Here is a 16,834-nt window from a genome sequence, read left to right as displayed (position 1 = left end):
ACCCAAATAATCAAAAATAGGGACCTTATTATCCATTCTTGGGTACAGGCAATTTGTGGAGTCAGCATGGAAGACCATGTATTTTGTTTTCTTAATATTTACTACCAAAACAGGGCTTAATACAATACTGGCAGTCCGTCAACTCTTTAACCGTTGACATCCATCCCGTCAGCGATAGTATCCGTGTCGACAAAGATTGCTCCATATGCAAGTCCACCTTGTGGATGAGGACCGTCACGATGACGAAGGCTGAACTTACACCATCGACTACCTCATCGGCGTCAGTACCACAGTTGAAAATTACCTCGTCAACGACACAACCATCGAAAAAGTCCTCCTCCTTGTCAGCGAAGTTCAAACAGAAGAAACCACCAATGTTGCTTTTGCTCACACAGTTGACAACCTCGTTGATGAGAATGTTGCCATTTCCAGAAAGCATTTGCCCTGGATACAGATCTTGGGTAGAGACCCCACTTCCACCCAGCCCTTTATCGGAACTTCAAGAATCAGAGGATGACCGTCGCGGAATGTTTTGGTGCAGTCATCAGCCCCTCAGAGTTGCATGTCAAATACCGCGATGAAGAGGAGGAAGAGGATTATTATGAGCCTGTTTATCAGAGCCTCCAGTGCATGAAGCAATACTGTCCTTATGCTCCTCCACCACCACCTGCCATGCCTCCTCAAGAAGATCCGTCTACAACAGATGATGATGACGGTGATGTGGCTAGAGAAGGCGAAATAACAGACAATCGAACCATTACCAATGAATGGGTTGATTACCTTAATCCTCCACCTACCCGCTAGCTCCACAACCACTGAATTCTACACCGAAAAATATTGTTGATTTTTTTACATGCGAATGGAGAGAGTGGTCCAGCGTTTCCACCTCCCCATTGCTGTTTAACAGTCAGACTATTTCCTGTATGATTTCAAGGAGCAATCCAGAAAAAGTTAGAGCAATCCCGATTGTAGATTATATCTGGGTGGAAGGCAAGTAAAAATAATGAAAACACCGACAACCGTTACTGCTGTTCTCCCTAGAAAGATAAAAAATATAAAGCACCTGCGAACTCAGCTGCCTGTTTAATCAGATATCCAGAACCTCATTTGGTCCTTACACAGTGATGTCAGGGACATCTGTCCATGCCCCAAACTCTTTGGCCATTCTGGGGCGATATGATCGCCAGATATGGTTGGACATCGCCAAATATCATCTGGATCTCTTGCCGAAAGACAAAAAAGCTGAAGCTACAAGCATCTTGCTGGAACGTGAAAAGGCAGCATCTCAAATTGACTGCGCAATGGATATTGTATCCATAGGCTTCCAGCTGTTGGCGGGATCTACTATCCTTCGTTGCCAGGGTTGGCTCAAGGCCACATCATTCCAGCCAGAAGTTCAAACTAAGATTCTTGATATACTGTTCAGCAACTCTTTATTCAGAAAGCACATAAATGACGCTGTGTCGGCCATAAAGACGGACACTGAAATGGATTGATGCTTTGAAACGCTCCAGTTCTGTAAGACCATATAGTGGAGGATACCAAAGATATCAACCGCAATCCTACCAGCTGTCCTTTTGAACCACTTCTCAACAGCATCAACCCTATTGGGTACCATCGTCAGCAGCCTATTCTAAGCAGCATCCAATAAAGAGACAGGCTGTTTCTGCCAGGGATACTTCTAAGAAGCAGTAACAATCTCAAGGTGATGGTTACACCATCTAGTTATGTGTCTGTGGATGCCAGATTATATTCAAATACCTGTATCACTTAAGCAAAATCACTATGGACAAGTGTGTCTTTAAATCTGATTGCGCATGGCTATGTCCTGTAGTTCACTCAGGTTCCACCTCAAACTACTCCTACAAAATACCTCCCATCTCACCTTTATCTTCGTTGCAAGGAGGCTTTAGCCATATTTTCAAAAGGGGCAATAGAACAGGTTCCACGCTCTCAAAAAGGAACAGGGTTTTACTCCTAATGAGTAAGATATCAGGGGAGATGCGCCCCATTCTTGATCTCAAGAAACTCAACAAGTACCTAAAGAAGCAATCTTTCCATATGATTTCCCTCCATGAAATTCTCCATCTTTTCAACCACAGAGATTTTCTAACTGGCCTTGAACTCAAAGAAGCCTAATCTCATGTTACCATCATCCCAGGCATTGCAAATTACTCAGATTTACAGTGGTCGGTACTCATTACCAGTTCAAGGTGCTCCCCTTTTGTCTCCGTACTCCTCCCTACCCGGATATTTACAAAATATCTTGCCCCAGTAGCTGCCCACCTGTGGCAAAACGGCCTTCAAGTTTTCCTCTGTCTCAATGACTGGCTGATAAATGCTCCATCCATTCAGCAGACATTGAGGGATACTTCCACTTGCCTTCACCTCGTTCAAACCCTGGAGCTCACGTTCTTCTTTCGACTTTGACTAGAATAACTTTTCTGGGAGCAACTCTAAAAACTTTGATCAACAAGGCATTCTTGTTTGTAGACAGGCAAAAGAAACTCTTTGTTCTGGCCCGCTCTTGTTCAAAAGGAAATTGCACCTCAGTTCACCTGATCAAATCTCTACTTGCCATGACGTCTTCAGCCATTCTCCTAGCGCCTTCTGCTCGTCTCAGAATGCGAACCTTCCAAGAAGAACTGGACGCACAGTGACTCCAGGTGGACGAAGAATTCAACATCATCATCCAGATCACACCTGTGATGAAATCAGCTCTCCACTGGTGGACAAACTCCAGCAATCTCTGCAGGATTGCCGTTCCCTCCCGCCCTCATTTCGAATAAGTAATTTAAACAGATGCTTCTCTAGAATGGTGGGGAGCTCATAAATGCATGGAAAGTGGACTCCAGAGCAGTCCAAAATGCATATCAATTTACTTTACCTCAGAGCAATCTTGTTGGCTCTTCAAGCTCTCTTGCTGAGGATTCAGGGGTCCTCCGTGTTAATAACAGACAACACAGCAAGTATACATTACCTCAAAAATACAAAGTGGTACAAGATCCAAGATTCTATCTCAAGGAGCTCAAACTCTCTTGCAATGGGCACTACGTCATCAAGTGACCATAAGGGCAGAACATCTCCCAGAAGTGCACAACTCTAGCAAAACACCTTGAGCAGTTTCGACTCAAAGATGTCATGAATGGGAACTGAACCAACTGGTCCTGGATGCCATATTTCAACAATGGGCAAGCGCAAACTGAATCTTTTCACATCCCAAAAGAACAGAAAATGCTGGTTTTCTGGCAGCAGGTACCCTCCAAAGCGGTCCTCGGGGGAATGCCCTTTAGATGCAGTGGTTCAGAATTTATGCTTACGCTTTTCCCCGATCCCACTTATTCCCAGGTTTCTCAGAAAAATGAAAAGGGAACCATGATGGCCCAGACAGCACTGGTTTACGGAACTTTTCATGTTGTTGTAGGACAACCACATTCAACTCAAGCCCCTAGTTGACATGTTGTCAATGCGCAACCAGCAGGTCCTTCATCCAGACCCGATTTCTCTGCATTTATCACCCTGAGTACCATGAGCCTCAGCACCTAGCCGTTCCAGAGGACAGTAGGAGTATTATTGCAAAGACCAGAGCTGATTCTACCAACAAAATATATTGCTTCAAGTGGAAACTATTTGGTCTCTGGGGCAAGTAATCTAATGTACAATCTATCACATTGCCTCCCGAACAAGTGTTGCCATATTGGCTATCTCTAGCCACATCCAGTCTAGTGCATTCCTCTGTTAAAGTGCATCTGACTGCTATTTCCAGGTACAGGCAAACTTTGGGATCTCCTTCCATGTAGTATCACAGATAAATCATCCAGTTCCTTAAAGGAATCTTCAGAGCATATCCTCCAATAAAGTCACTGCCATCTGCATGACAGCTTAACATTGTTCTTTACCAACTGATTAAAAGTCCTATCTGAAAGAAACACGTTAGTGTTAGATTCCTTACCTTAGAATATCCCCAGGCGTCAGTCTGGATCCGGAAACTTTTGCGTAGCAGTACCCCTGCGCGTCGGTAGGCGTCGTCTGCAGGCGTCCCCTGCGGCTCCGCGTCCGTCGTTGGCGTCGTGCGCCGTGATGACGTCGCTGGAGTATATAGACGCCGCCTCCGCGCGCTGACGTCAGTTCTTCTTTTTTCCGCGCCAGTGGACGCAGATCTGAAGAGCAGTACTCCGGTCTTTGACCAAGTTTTTTCGAATTATTGTCACTTTGTGCCTGTTAGGATGCCTGGGTTCAAGCACTATGATGACTGTGAGCGCACGATGTCGGTCACAGACCATCACCGCCTCTGTCTCCGGTGTCTGGGCCCGACCACGACGTGGACTCCTGCGTCGACTGCCGGGCCCTCACCAGCAAAGCTAGACGGGAGCGGTCCCGCAAGCTACTGGAGCTCCGGGTGTCGGTCCCACGTCGGGACCGGGAGCGGTCCCGGTCCGGCCGGAGGTCGAGAGAGCGATCGAGGGAGCGGTCGCGGGGCCGCGCCGAGCGTTCCGGAAGTCGACACCACTCGTCATCCTCGTCAGGTAAGAAACACAAGAAGTCGGGGCGTCGTCATCGTACCCCCGACTCCCCCCGACGCTCGCGCGATGCGGCCGGGGGTTCGGGTGACCCCAACCCCGCGGCTCCGCGAGAGTCGCCGGCGCGGCCTGCCCCATACCCTCAGGTCCCTGGGCACGGTGCGACGCCTGAGGAGATAGAGGCGTTCCTCATGGCCATGAGGGCCCTGTCTCCTCCGGCGGGTTCCACGGCGCCTACGGGCCCAGTGAACCCGTCCGGGGGCCCTAGCGGTTCTGCTGACCCTACCTCGACGCTGTCGGATGCTCCGATTCCGGCGCCGATCCCGGCGCCGCTAGGGCCTTCGGGGTCGACGCCGGATGGACGCCCATCCAACCCGGCGCCGATTCCATCAGGGTTGCCCGCGGCTCCGCCTCCGCGCGACGCCGGTTCCTCGGTGCCGGCTTCGGGCGGCACTGGGGCTCCGGCGCCGGCTCCGGGCGGCGCCGTCCCCTTACCTTCACCGACGCCGGACGCGGGGCCGGACGGGCGTCGCACGACGCCGGTCCCGGCGCCGATGGGGCCCATGAACCCCGACGAGCCGGTCTACATCGTTGACTCCGAATACGGAGAGGATGAAGAGTTCGGTGAAGGTTGGGAGGGGTCCGAGGACCCTCTGTCACGCGAGTGCCAGTATGACCCGGACTGGACAGGTGACTTGGGGGATGCCAGTGGTCTGGACGACTCTCCTAACCCTGGTTTGATCTCTCCTCCTTCCGTGGCATCGGTGGAGGGAGCTGCATATTCTGTGGTGCTGATGAGGGCTGCCAAGGCCTTACACCTTGAGCTCCCCGTCGCGGCCGTGAGGCCTAACATCCTCACCGAGGTCTTCAAACCGCAGTCATGCCCACAGGAGCCACTGCTGAAGCCTTGTCGGACGTTCTGTTGGGCACGTGGTCCAGGCCCGCTTCAGGTGCGCCTGTCGATCGGAACGTGGCCAGGCGCCACCGTCCTTGTCCGGACGACCCCAAGTTCCTGTCTACCCACCCCACTCCTGAGAGTCTGGTGATCCAGGCCTCGACCTCCCAGTCCGCATTCCCGTCGGCCCCACCCGACCGGGAATCCGAGAGGTATGACCAATTTGGCAAGAAGGTCTTCTCGTCCATTAGTTTGGGCCTGCGGTCTTGCAACACCGCCTGCCTCTTGGGCCGCTACACCCACTCTGTGTGGGATACGGTCGCGGAACTGCTGCCAGAATGCCCCATGGAGGTGCGGGCAAAACTCGGTCAGGCTGTGGCTGAGGGCCGAGATGCAGCGAAATATTCGATACGGTGTGGTCTTGATACGACCGACTCGCTAGGCAGAGCTATGTCAACGACGGTGGCGATTCGTCGCCACGCCTGGCTGAGATCCGCCAATTTTTCGGCAGATGTCCAGAGTACATTGATGGACATGCCGTTTGATGGCTGTCACCTGTTCGGTGACAAGGCGGACCACGCGCTGGAACCCTTCAAGGACTCCAGGGTCACGGCCAAGTCCTTGGGTCTCTCGACCCAGCGTCAGCAACCGGGTTCGTTTCGCCCCTTTCGTGGCCAAGGAAGGGGCGCCCCCACACGTGCTGGCAGCCACGCGCCGCAACAATCCTTTCAACGCGGTGGCGGCCGTGGAAACCGCCGTGGTGGCGGTCGGGGACAACGGCGGGGTCAGACCACACCCTCCCCCGCAGCATCTACCCCAAAATCCTCCTAGTCCGTGCTTTCGGCCCCATGTGACGCCAGTGGGTGGCAGGGTTCGCCATCACCACGCTCACTGGCGCACAATCACTTCGGACAGGTGGGTGCTGCAAATTGTCCGAAGGGGCTACTCCCTCCCCTTCGAGACCTCTCCTCCAGCCATGCCACCGCAGAACCACCGTGTGTCGGGGGACCACTTGACACTTCTGCAGGAGGAAGTTACGGCCCTCTTGGCCAAGGGGGCCATCGAGCGCGTTCCTGGGCCAGAAGTAGGGCGTGGTTGTTATTCCCACTACTTTCTGGTGCCCAAGAAGGACAAGGGGGGCCTACGTCCTATCTTGGATCTAAGGAACGTCAACGGCTTCCTCCGGAAGGAGAAGTTCAAGATGTTGACGTTAGCTCAGGTCTTGGCTGCTCTAGACCCGCAAGACTGGATGGTAGCGTTGGACTTGCAGGACGCCTATTTTCACATCCCCGTCCTGCCGGCCCACCGGCGTTACCTGCGGTTCACGGTAGGCCTGGAGCACTTTCAGTTTATCGTGCTCCCCTTCGGCCTTACCAGCGCCCCACGGGTGTTCACAAAGGTGATGGCGGTGGTCGCAGCCCATCTGCGCAGGTTAGGGGTTTCAGTCTTCCCCTACCTAGACGACTGGTTGTTGAAGGCGGGCTCGCCCCAGACAGTCGTCCACCACCTTCAGATGACGGCAGACCTCTTGCACGACCTGGGGTTCTCCATCAATGTGCCGAAATCACACCTGTGTCCCTCTCAAAAGCTCCTTTTCATCGGAGCGGTTCTGGACTCGGCGCAGTTTCGGGTTTATCCTCCGGAACGGCGGGTTCGGGATATTCAGGCTTTGATTCCCATCTTTCAGCCGCTATCCCGAGTTTCGGTCAGGTTGACGCTGCGGCTGCTGGGACTGATGGCTTCCTGCATCCTTCTGGTGCATCACGCCCGGTGGCGGATGCGGGCTCTGCAGTGGGACCTGAAGTTTCAGTGGACCCAGCATCAGGGCAACTTGTCCGACCACGTCTTGATCTCGGTGGGCACTGCGAGACAACTGCAGTGGTGGCTTACGGACCGCGATTGGGTCAGGGGCAAGTCCCTCTCCCTTCCCCAACCGGAGCACGTTGTCGTGACGGACGCGTCCCTCCAGGGCTGGGGTGGCCACTTGGGAGAGGCAGAGATCAGAGGCATCTGGTCTCCGGCGGAGTCCCGGCTCCATATCAACCTGTTGGAGCTGCGGGCGATTCGTCTGGCACTGAAGGCATTCCTCCTCTTTGTCAACGGGAGTGTAGTGCAGGTGTTCACCGACAACACCACCGCCATGTGGTACTGCAACAAACAGGGCGGAGTGGGGTCGTGGACCCTTTGCCAGGAGGCTCTGCGCCTCTGGCAATGGCTGGAACGTCAGGGCGTGACTCTGACGGTTCAACACCTGGCAGGTTCTCTGAACGCCAGGGCGGACGAACTCAGCCGTCGGTGCTCGATGGATCACGAATGGCGTCTGAACTCGGACGTGGCGCAAGGCATCTTTCTGCAATGGGGAGAGCCTTGGTTAGATCTATTCGCCACAGAAGAGAACGCGCAATGTCATCAGTTCTGCGCGTTGGAGTTTCCAAGACGGCACTCGCACGGCGACGCCTTTCGGCGTGAGTGGAGTTGCGGTCTGTTATACGCCTTTCCGCCTATACCACTTCTGCCCAGAGTGCTGAAGAAGATCAGGCGCGACCGGGCCCAAGTTATCCTTGTGGCTCCGGACTGGGCTCGAAGGTACTGGTATCCCGAGCTACTCAGCATGTCAGTCGGTCCCCCGATCCGCCTGCCCCTTCAGGAGGACCTTCTGTCGCAGCAGCAGGGGACGGTCCTCCACCCGAACCTGTCCAGTCTCCACCTCCATGCTTGGAGATTGAGCGGCGGCAGTTGAGGCCATTTGACTTGCCTCCTGAAGTCTGTGATGTTATTCTGGCAGCCAGGCGTCCCTCCACTAAGTCGGTATACGCCTGTCGGTGGAACAGATTTGTGGCATGGTGCACAGCAAAGGCTGTGGATCCTCTCTCTGCCCCTCTTTCGGAGGTTCTTCTGTTTCTTCTTTCTCTTGCCCAGCAGGGCTCTACTCTGGGCACTATCAAGGGCTACCTTTCTGCCCTTTCTGCCTTTTTGAGGCTTCCTGATCAGCCTTCTTTGTTCAAATCCCCGATTGTAACTCGGTTCTTAAAAGGCATCACTCACATGTTTCCACCTGTTCCGTTTGTGATGCCTCAGTGGGATTTGAACTTGGTTCTGACCTTCCTGATGTGTGCTCCCTTTGAGCCCCTTCATTCTTGTCCTCTCCGTCTCCTGACTACAAAGACGGCTTTCCTGGTTGCCATCACCTCTGCCAGGAGAGTGAGTGAGCTCCAGGCTCTTTCTGTCCAACCTCCTTTCCTGTCCATTCATCCTGATAAGGTGGTTCTGAGGACTAGACCTTCTTTCCTGCCCAAGGTTGTTTCGGCCTTTCACATCGGGCAGTCCATCACTCTCCCTTTCTTCTTCCCGCCTCCGCATCCTTCAAAGGATGAAGAGCGGCTCCACCGTCTGGACCCAAAACGTGCGCTTTCATTCTACATGGATCGCACACGCCAGTTCCGGGTGGATGAACAACTGTTTGTTGGCTACGTGGGTGCGAAGAAGGGACGGGCGGTTTGTAAACGAACCATCTCTCGATGGGTCGTCCTCTGCATCAAAGCGTGCTACTCTTTGGCTCGGAAGGAGCCTCCTGTTGGGCTGAGGGCCCATTCCACTCGGGCCACGGCGGCTACTACTGCCCTGGGCCGGGGAGTCCCCTTGCAGGACATTTGCCAAGCGGCTACGTGGGCCTCGCTGCACACATTTGCGAGGCACTACTGCCTGGACAGTCAAGTCCGGAGGGATGGCTTCTTTGGCCGTTCTGTCCTCCAGGACTTTCTGGTGTAGTTTTGTATTGGTTCGCAGACCCACCACCGGGGTTGGTATTGCTGGGGTATGTATTCTAAGGTAAGGAATCTAACACTAACGTGTTTCTTTCAGATGAACAAGTTACTTACCTTCGGTAACGATATATCTGTAAGAAACATTAGTTAGTGTTAGATTCCTTACCGAACCCTCCCATCCTCCCCGTTCTGCGAACTGATACCTAGGGTTAAGGTCATCCCTTTCAGGGCCCTAGTTTTACATGGCACCAGTGTTGGTTCTCTCATGGCTCTGCGTCTTCTGGCGCGGAAATGCTGTGTGCAAAGAACTGACGTCAGCGCGCGGAGGCGGCGTCTATATACTCCAGCGACGTCATCACGGCGCACGACGCCAACGACGGACGCGGAGCCGCAGGGGACGCCTGCAGACGACGCCTACCGACGCGCAGGGGTACTGCTACGCAAAAGTTTCCGGATCCAGACTGACGCCTGGGGATATTCTAAGGTAAGGAATCTAACACTAACTAATGTTTCTTACAGATATATCGTTACCGAAGGTAAGTAACTTGTTCTTTGTGCCTATTCATAGAGCTGAACTGAAGTTCCTTACTTGGAAAGTGGTGTTGCTACTAGCTCTTACTTCAGCTAGAAGAGTAAGTCAACTTCAATTTCTGCTTTATTTGCTGGTTTGCTCATCAAAAGAATATGCGGTGCTGCAACCTGAAAGAGCAGGCACACTTTCACCTAACACTATTCTATGGTTTTGATGCAGAGCACTGATACAGCCATGGATCACACAATACTCAGTCATCTTTTCCAATAAGGTGCGCCTGTTACCATACAATGTATTCTGATTCAAGCATGTGAATTTATGCAAGATTACCCCAATACTGGAGAAAGAACTGGTTACTTACCTCTAACTCCCATTCTCCAGTATTGGTATCTTTCATAAATTCATATGTGACCCACCCTTCTCCCCTTAGAGGATCTCCTTCTTGGCCAGTGATGATTATCCCACTAGTGCTTGGAAAATATGAGGGAAGAAGTCCCTGTTGGGAGTGTTTGAAGGGTGCTCTCACATGATTAGTCATTATTCTTCTGTGGTCCTTTTGTTTATTAAAGGACATAGATAGGCTATTAAGCTGAACATTGCATTCCTTTTATAGCCTACTAGCTTACCCGTCGCGCGTTGCTGCGATCTCGGAAGAAAGGAAATTTAAGGAAACTTGTTATTATGATAACATTCAATTTACATTGTGTCATTTTTATTGAAACGTATTCATTTTAATATGGAAAACATTTTTAAGTGTTTTAATTCTGTTTATTCGAGTGCTTGTGGATACACTGTATTTTTTGTTTTTCCGTCTGGTGCGTACACGAATAAATCAGAAGGTTTTCTGACGCGTGAGCTGGCCACATACAGTTGTCCATGTGAGAAGCACGGATTCTCCAAATCTAGTCCACACACTTGCAGCGATTGTCCTTGTGCTTTGTTGATGGTCATTGCAAAAGCGAGTCGCACCGTAAACTGTAAACGTTCAGTATTGGAAAGCTTATGGGGGGCCGGGGGGCCGATATTTAACAAATCTTTCTTTTTTATTTTGCCAGAAACCTTCGCTGGAGTGTACTCAACAACTTTAAAAAAAAAAAAAATCTTTAATTACATTTTTTTTTCTAGAAACCTTTGCGGGAGTGTACTCAACAACTTCCCAAAGTTTCATGGCGATCGGATGAATGGTGTAGTAATGCATAAAGAACAAACAGACATACTTTCGTTTTTATATATATATAGATTAAATTGATACATACTGCTTATAAATGCTTGCAAATGTGACAGATTACTCTACCTGCCAAACACTTAGGCCACCCACCTCATTTAGAGGCGCGTGGACATTAAATATTCAGTCGACTGAGCCCTATTGGCTCCATCGTAAGAATACTTCCTCTGACTGACAATGAAGCAGGGGCCATCAGAGGTTTTTTTAAATGCAATAATGGACAAGCAAAACACAACTTAAAATGGGTTTTACACAGTGATGGCTATGCAATAGAGTCAATGGGCTCTGCTGCATACTGTACCTTAACCTGTTGACATTTCCTATTTGTTATTTTTTTTTATGTAATTCATTTGTGTTTTGTTGCATCCCCTAGTTCTAGTTTAACTCCTCTTGATGATCTCTCAACACTATTGAGTCGTAAAAGTGTTCAGAATTTCTCTTTCTTTGAGAATGCAAGTGAACTCCTTTGGATCATGTAATGGGAAAACCAGTATAAATCAACATACCCCGTCCTGTGAGGACCTTTTTGTGTTAAGATATGTACATTAAATAAGTCAATTAAAGGAAGTGATGTAACTTCCCTTGACCTCATTAATTTATATTGAAGAGAGTGGCACAAGTCAGGAGGGGTAGATGTTGTGTTTCTATGACGATATGTACATAAACAAGTTTGACCCTTTAAAATCGTAAGATGACCCAACCACAGATTTTCTTCTCGAATTCAGGTTCAGTACTGTGTTAGTTCTCCTTTAATCCGCTTGCTCTTTTCCCCAGTTCTCTGCCCCCGAAACAGAACTGAAGGATGTTGCATGTAGGAAAAAATCATCTTTGCACGTTTTTGAAGTAGGACTTGTCTGTATGTGCTGCACACCCTTAACTCATTTTATCCTACGTTCTGTGCTTGACCAAGTTCCTGCTTTTTTTTGCATGTGTATTTTCGCTTAGTTTTCCAGGCAATTTTCTAAGGGTGTATTCTTCCAAGGAATACCTTGCAAATACCTCCTTGGAAAACCTTATGCTGCCATAATGCCTTAAAAATAAGGTTTTTCCTTCCAACAGAGATGGACGCACACAGACTGCTAAGAGATAAGAAGCACCAGTGGGGCTTCAGAAAGGTGCAACTTTGGTCCTGCCTTTGAGTTATTTTGGAACATTTGAATTCACTTGGGCACGACCATTTTAATTCTTGACATAAGAGGTGTCATTGAAAGGGAAACATCCCTATTTCATGTATTAAAAGTGCCTATAATCCGCACTCTGCGTTTGGAGCCTACAGGCCCATATAATGCATCTTCACCATCCAGATCAGGTTGGCGCATGGTGCCCCACTCCCAGTCCTGAGGAAGACCCTGTTGTAAGGACATAAGCAACCTACTATTAATTGGGGTCGAAATGTCGACAGTGTTACCATCCTGTGCCAGTTTGGCCAACAGTGCTTTTTCACTGTGTCATTGTTTCAAACAATGGATGTATAGTGTTATTATTTAACTAAAAGGCTGAATGAAGCCATTTTCATTTTTCAAACCATGTTGTGATGGATATATTGTCACTACCTTTCCTTTCACTTTCTCAACCCTCACTAAGTGCACACAACTTCCCCCCCTATCCGAGTGGGGCACATCTGCGTTCCGGATGAATTACTGGATAGTGATTATTTCAATTATTTCATGCTGATCGATAAGATTAAATATTATTGATCTCAAATACATGGAGTATGATTGTTTTAATGCCTGATGACATTTAACTTTGTGTGTTCATAAATCATTTTTTCTATTGGAATCTACTGTTTACTGTACTGCTATAATACCACATGCAGAATAGAAATACATCTTGGAATCCCAATTGTGCCATTAACTGCTGTTACTAACCGGATCAATAATTATGAGAAACTCAAACTAAGGAGCTAAGTATATAAACTGGAGGCATACAATTAATAAAATGAATATTTTCCATACTTTAATGGGAAGCATGTATGCAGTCAGTATCCTTTACTAATTTGGTTTATTTTCTAGTGATCTCCTGTTTTTCATTTAAAATTTTCTGTCTAGTCATCGAAAGACTATTCACAATCCGTATGATTTCCTTTTGCTTTACAGTGTAACAAAGTTGTTGGTAAAGTACAGATCCAAGTGGCTGACCTATCGGAGATCCCAAGGTGCAACTGTAAACCCACTGATGAAAATCCTTGTGGCCTGGACTCTGAATGTCTGAATAGAATACTGCAGTATGAATGCCACCCTCAGGTGTGCCCGGCAGGAGAACGCTGTCAAAACCAGAATTTCACAAAACGACTGTATTCAGAAACCGAGATCATCAGAACTGACCAACGGGGCTGGGGTCTCAGGACAACCAAAAATATCAAGAAGGTATGACCGCTTATAAAAAAAGAAAATCTGCATATTCAGAAAAAACTTTGCGCGACCTGTTTCCCCCCAACATTGCACATCTGGGAAATTACCCTTTTGGTACTTTGAAATTCTGTGGAAACCCACCACAATGATATGAGTTTTCACCACCTCATGGTATGAATAGCCCTATGTTATTTGTATATAAGAACCCAATATGATAGTGAACATCTGTGTCATGACACTACAGGGGCAATGCATGGTTACACGACCAGTATTCAGCTACACAGAATTGAATATGCTTTCTTCTCTATAATAATCCAAGTGGAAAGGTGCACTAGGGAAAGTGTTCTCAACCAAATAATTTCCAAACAATATTTATCAACAGTCATTTTTTATTTATTTTTGCTTCACTTGAAATCCATAAATGTACATATAACATCCGGCCAACACGTTCCATTCCAAGCATCTCTATTAAACTTCATCAGGACTATGAACAACATATAAAAACACACAAATATATCATCTCACATCAGGCACTAGGACACCACTGGCACATTAAAAACTACAAATCTGAAAGAAACACGTTAGTGTTAGATTCCTTACCTTAGAATATCCCCAGGCGTCAGTCTGGATCCGGAAACTTTTGCATAGCAGTACCCCTGCGCGTCGGTAGGCGTCGTCTGCAGGCGTCCCCTGCGGCTCCGCGTCCGTCGTCGGCGTCGTGCGCCGTGATGACGTCGCTGGAGTATATAGACGCCGCCTCCGCGCGCTGACGTCAGTTCTTCTTTTTTCCGCGCCAGTGGACGCAGATCTGAAGAGCAGTACTCCGGTCTTTTGACCAAGTTTTTCGATAGTTTTTCTCTCTTTGTGCCTGATAGGATGCCTGGGTTCAAGCACTGTGATGACTGTGAGCGCACGATGTCGGTCACAGACCATCACCGCCTCTGTCTCCGGTGTCTGGGCCCCGACCACGACGTGGACTCCTGTGTCGACTGCCGGGCCCTCACCAACAAGGCTAGGCGGGAGCGGTCCCGCAAGCTACTGGAGCTCCGGTTGTCGGCCCCACGTCGGGACCGGGAGCGGTCCCGGTCCGGCCGGAGGTCGAGAGAGCGTTCGAGGGAGCGGTCGCGGAGCCGCGCCGAGCGTTCCGGAAGTCGACACCACTCATCTGAAAGAAACACGTTAGTGTTAGATTCCTTACCTTAGAATATCCCCAGGCGTCAGTCTGGATCCGGAAACTTTTGCGTAGCAGTACCCCTGCGCGTCGGTAGGCGTCGTCTGCAGGCGTCCCCTGCGGCTCCGCGTCCGTCGTCGGCGTCGTGCGCCGTGATGACGTCGCTGGAGTATATAGACGCCGCCTCCGCGCGCTGACGTCAGTTCTTCTTTTTTCCGCTCCAGTGGACGCAGATCTGAAGAGCAGTACTCCGGTCTTTTGACCAAGTTTTTCGATAGTTTTTTAGGTCTCGCCTGTCGATGCGCATGCGCATCGAGCAAGGCGAGAGTATTGGCACTTATCCGCTCTTTATCCACACTGCAAGGAATCGTGGCGATTCCTTGCAGTGCACGAGAAATTTAAGCTCAATGCGCATGCGCATTGAGCTTAAATGCGCGTGCACATGCCCCCAGCCGCCTACTCTCTCTCACAGCCTCCCCCAGCTCCGCCCCCTCACTACTTGATTGCACGGCCGCTAGGCCGTGCCTCCCCTACTCTCCTCCCCCCTCCTCCTCTCCTCCCCTGCCTGCCTGCCGCTAGGCCGTGCCTCCCCTACTCTCCTCCCCCCTCCACCTCCTACTCTCCTCCCCTGCCTGCCTTTAGTTTAATTTAACCCGCTCCGCCCCCTCCCCTTCCCGCCGTGTCGCATTTCTCCTCCCCCCTCCCCTCTCTTCCCTCCGTCTTGGTTTCCTAGGTTCATGTTTTGAAATAAGCACTTCTAAATAAAGGCACTCAATGTAACAAGACAATAACCTAAAATGAACCGTTCTTGCGTTATAAAGAAATGCGCTTTACGTTTTCATCCTATGCAAAAGTAACGTTAGTTGTGCGACTCAACTAGCAACAGATGTTGATGGTTTTGGATCGTTTTCTTATAACCAACCTGAACCGGCTCGGACAAAGAAAGAGTGCAGACTCCACAGCCAACCAGCACTTCGAAATTGTGTGGCGTGCACTACGATTGGGTGTTGTGCCTTCAATGCTACAATGCCAGGCCGTCTTTCATTTTAGCAGTACCGCCTACTTCCTGAAAGTGTTGGGCAGTGACATTGGTTGGTATTCCACCCGGAAGTTCCGAAACTACTTACAAAATGCATTCGTTAAAAATATCCACAACAGAGAACGGTTGTTAGGCTGAATTGGTTGTGTAAGTAGTGGACGGATGAAACGGATGAAGCCCTTTAATTCAGTATACCTCTGGAACGTCTTACCCGCTCCGCCCCCTCCCCTTCCCGCCGTGTCGCATTTCTCCTCCCCCCTCCCCTCTCTTCCCTCCGTCTTGTTTTCCTAGGTTCATGTTTTGAAATAAGCACTTCTAAATAAAGGCACTCAATGTAACAAGACAATAACCTAAAATGAACCGTTCTTGCGTTATAAAGAAATGCGCTTTACGTTTTCATCCTATGCAAAAGTAACGTTAGTTGTGCGACTCAACTGGCAACAGATGTTGATGGTTTTGGATCGTTTTCTTATAACCAACCTGAACCGGCTCGGACAAAGAAAGAGTGTAGACTCCACAGCCAACCAGCACTTCGAAATTGTGTGGCGTGCACTACGATTGGGTGTTGTGCCTTCAATGCTACAATGCCAGGCCGTCTTTCATTTTAGCAGTACCGCCTACTTCCTGAAAGTGTTGGGCAGTGACATTGGTTGGTATTCCACCCGGAAGTTCCGAAACTACATACAAAATGCATTCGTTAAAAATATCCACAACAGAGAACGGTTGTTAGGCTGAATTGGTTGTGTAAGTAGTGGACGGATGAAACGGATGAAGCCCTTTAATTCAGTATACATCTGGAACGTCCTTTTGTGTCGAATTTTCGTAACTCTTCGCTGTGTAGGGGAAAATATCGCCTATGAAGAATGCATTAGGGTGCTGAAAACTAGTGGAAGTTGGCTGGTTTTCTTACTGTGTAAAAGATTGTCGCGACATCCGGGTGCATAAGGCGGCTTGTTTACAAAGGGACACAATTGTGTTAAGTTCATTTTGCTCTTTCATTTTGAATTTTAAGGGACCCTTAGCTATCTAATCACTCTTTGGATGGCTTGGCATTTATATTGTAAACACGATTAAAGAGTTGAGTTTTTCTGTGCCTCCAGGAAGATTTCAGATGTTTTCAAACGCGTAATAACGTTACTGCAGATTCGTAACCTTTTTTTTTTTTTAAACCAATATTGCTGTTAACAGGGTTGAAGGCTTTTTGACACCTGGGTTGTATAATTATAGCCCTTAGCCGTCGATGTGTTTTCAAAGCTAACCTCTGATTCGCACAATTTCCATCATAGTTTTTGTGTAAATCATGATGTTTGTGAGATTTTGTTTTTGATCCAGCTTTT

General features: G+C 49.2%; 1 protein-coding gene across 2 annotated transcripts in view; it reads left to right on the top strand.

Annotated features, from left to right (window-relative positions):
- NSD3 (nuclear receptor binding SET domain protein 3) overlaps positions 1-16,834 on the top strand; it is a 1,769,888-nt gene that overhangs the window by 1,392,929 nt on the left and 360,125 nt on the right. For both annotated transcript variants that reach the window (XM_086943639.1, XM_086943638.1), the window contains one exon: positions 13,033-13,302. In XM_086943639.1, the coding sequence (XP_086799765.1) occupies positions 13,033-13,302 (270 nt within the window). The remainder of the gene's footprint in view (positions 1-13,032; positions 13,303-16,834) is intronic.

Source organism: Lissotriton vulgaris, chromosome 11, assembly GCF_964263255.1.
Source record: "Lissotriton vulgaris chromosome 11, aLisVul1.2, whole genome shotgun sequence".
NCBI classification, from domain to species: domain Eukaryota; kingdom Metazoa; phylum Chordata; class Amphibia; order Caudata; family Salamandridae; genus Lissotriton; species Lissotriton vulgaris.
This window is presented reverse-complemented; position numbering and strand designations above follow the sequence as displayed.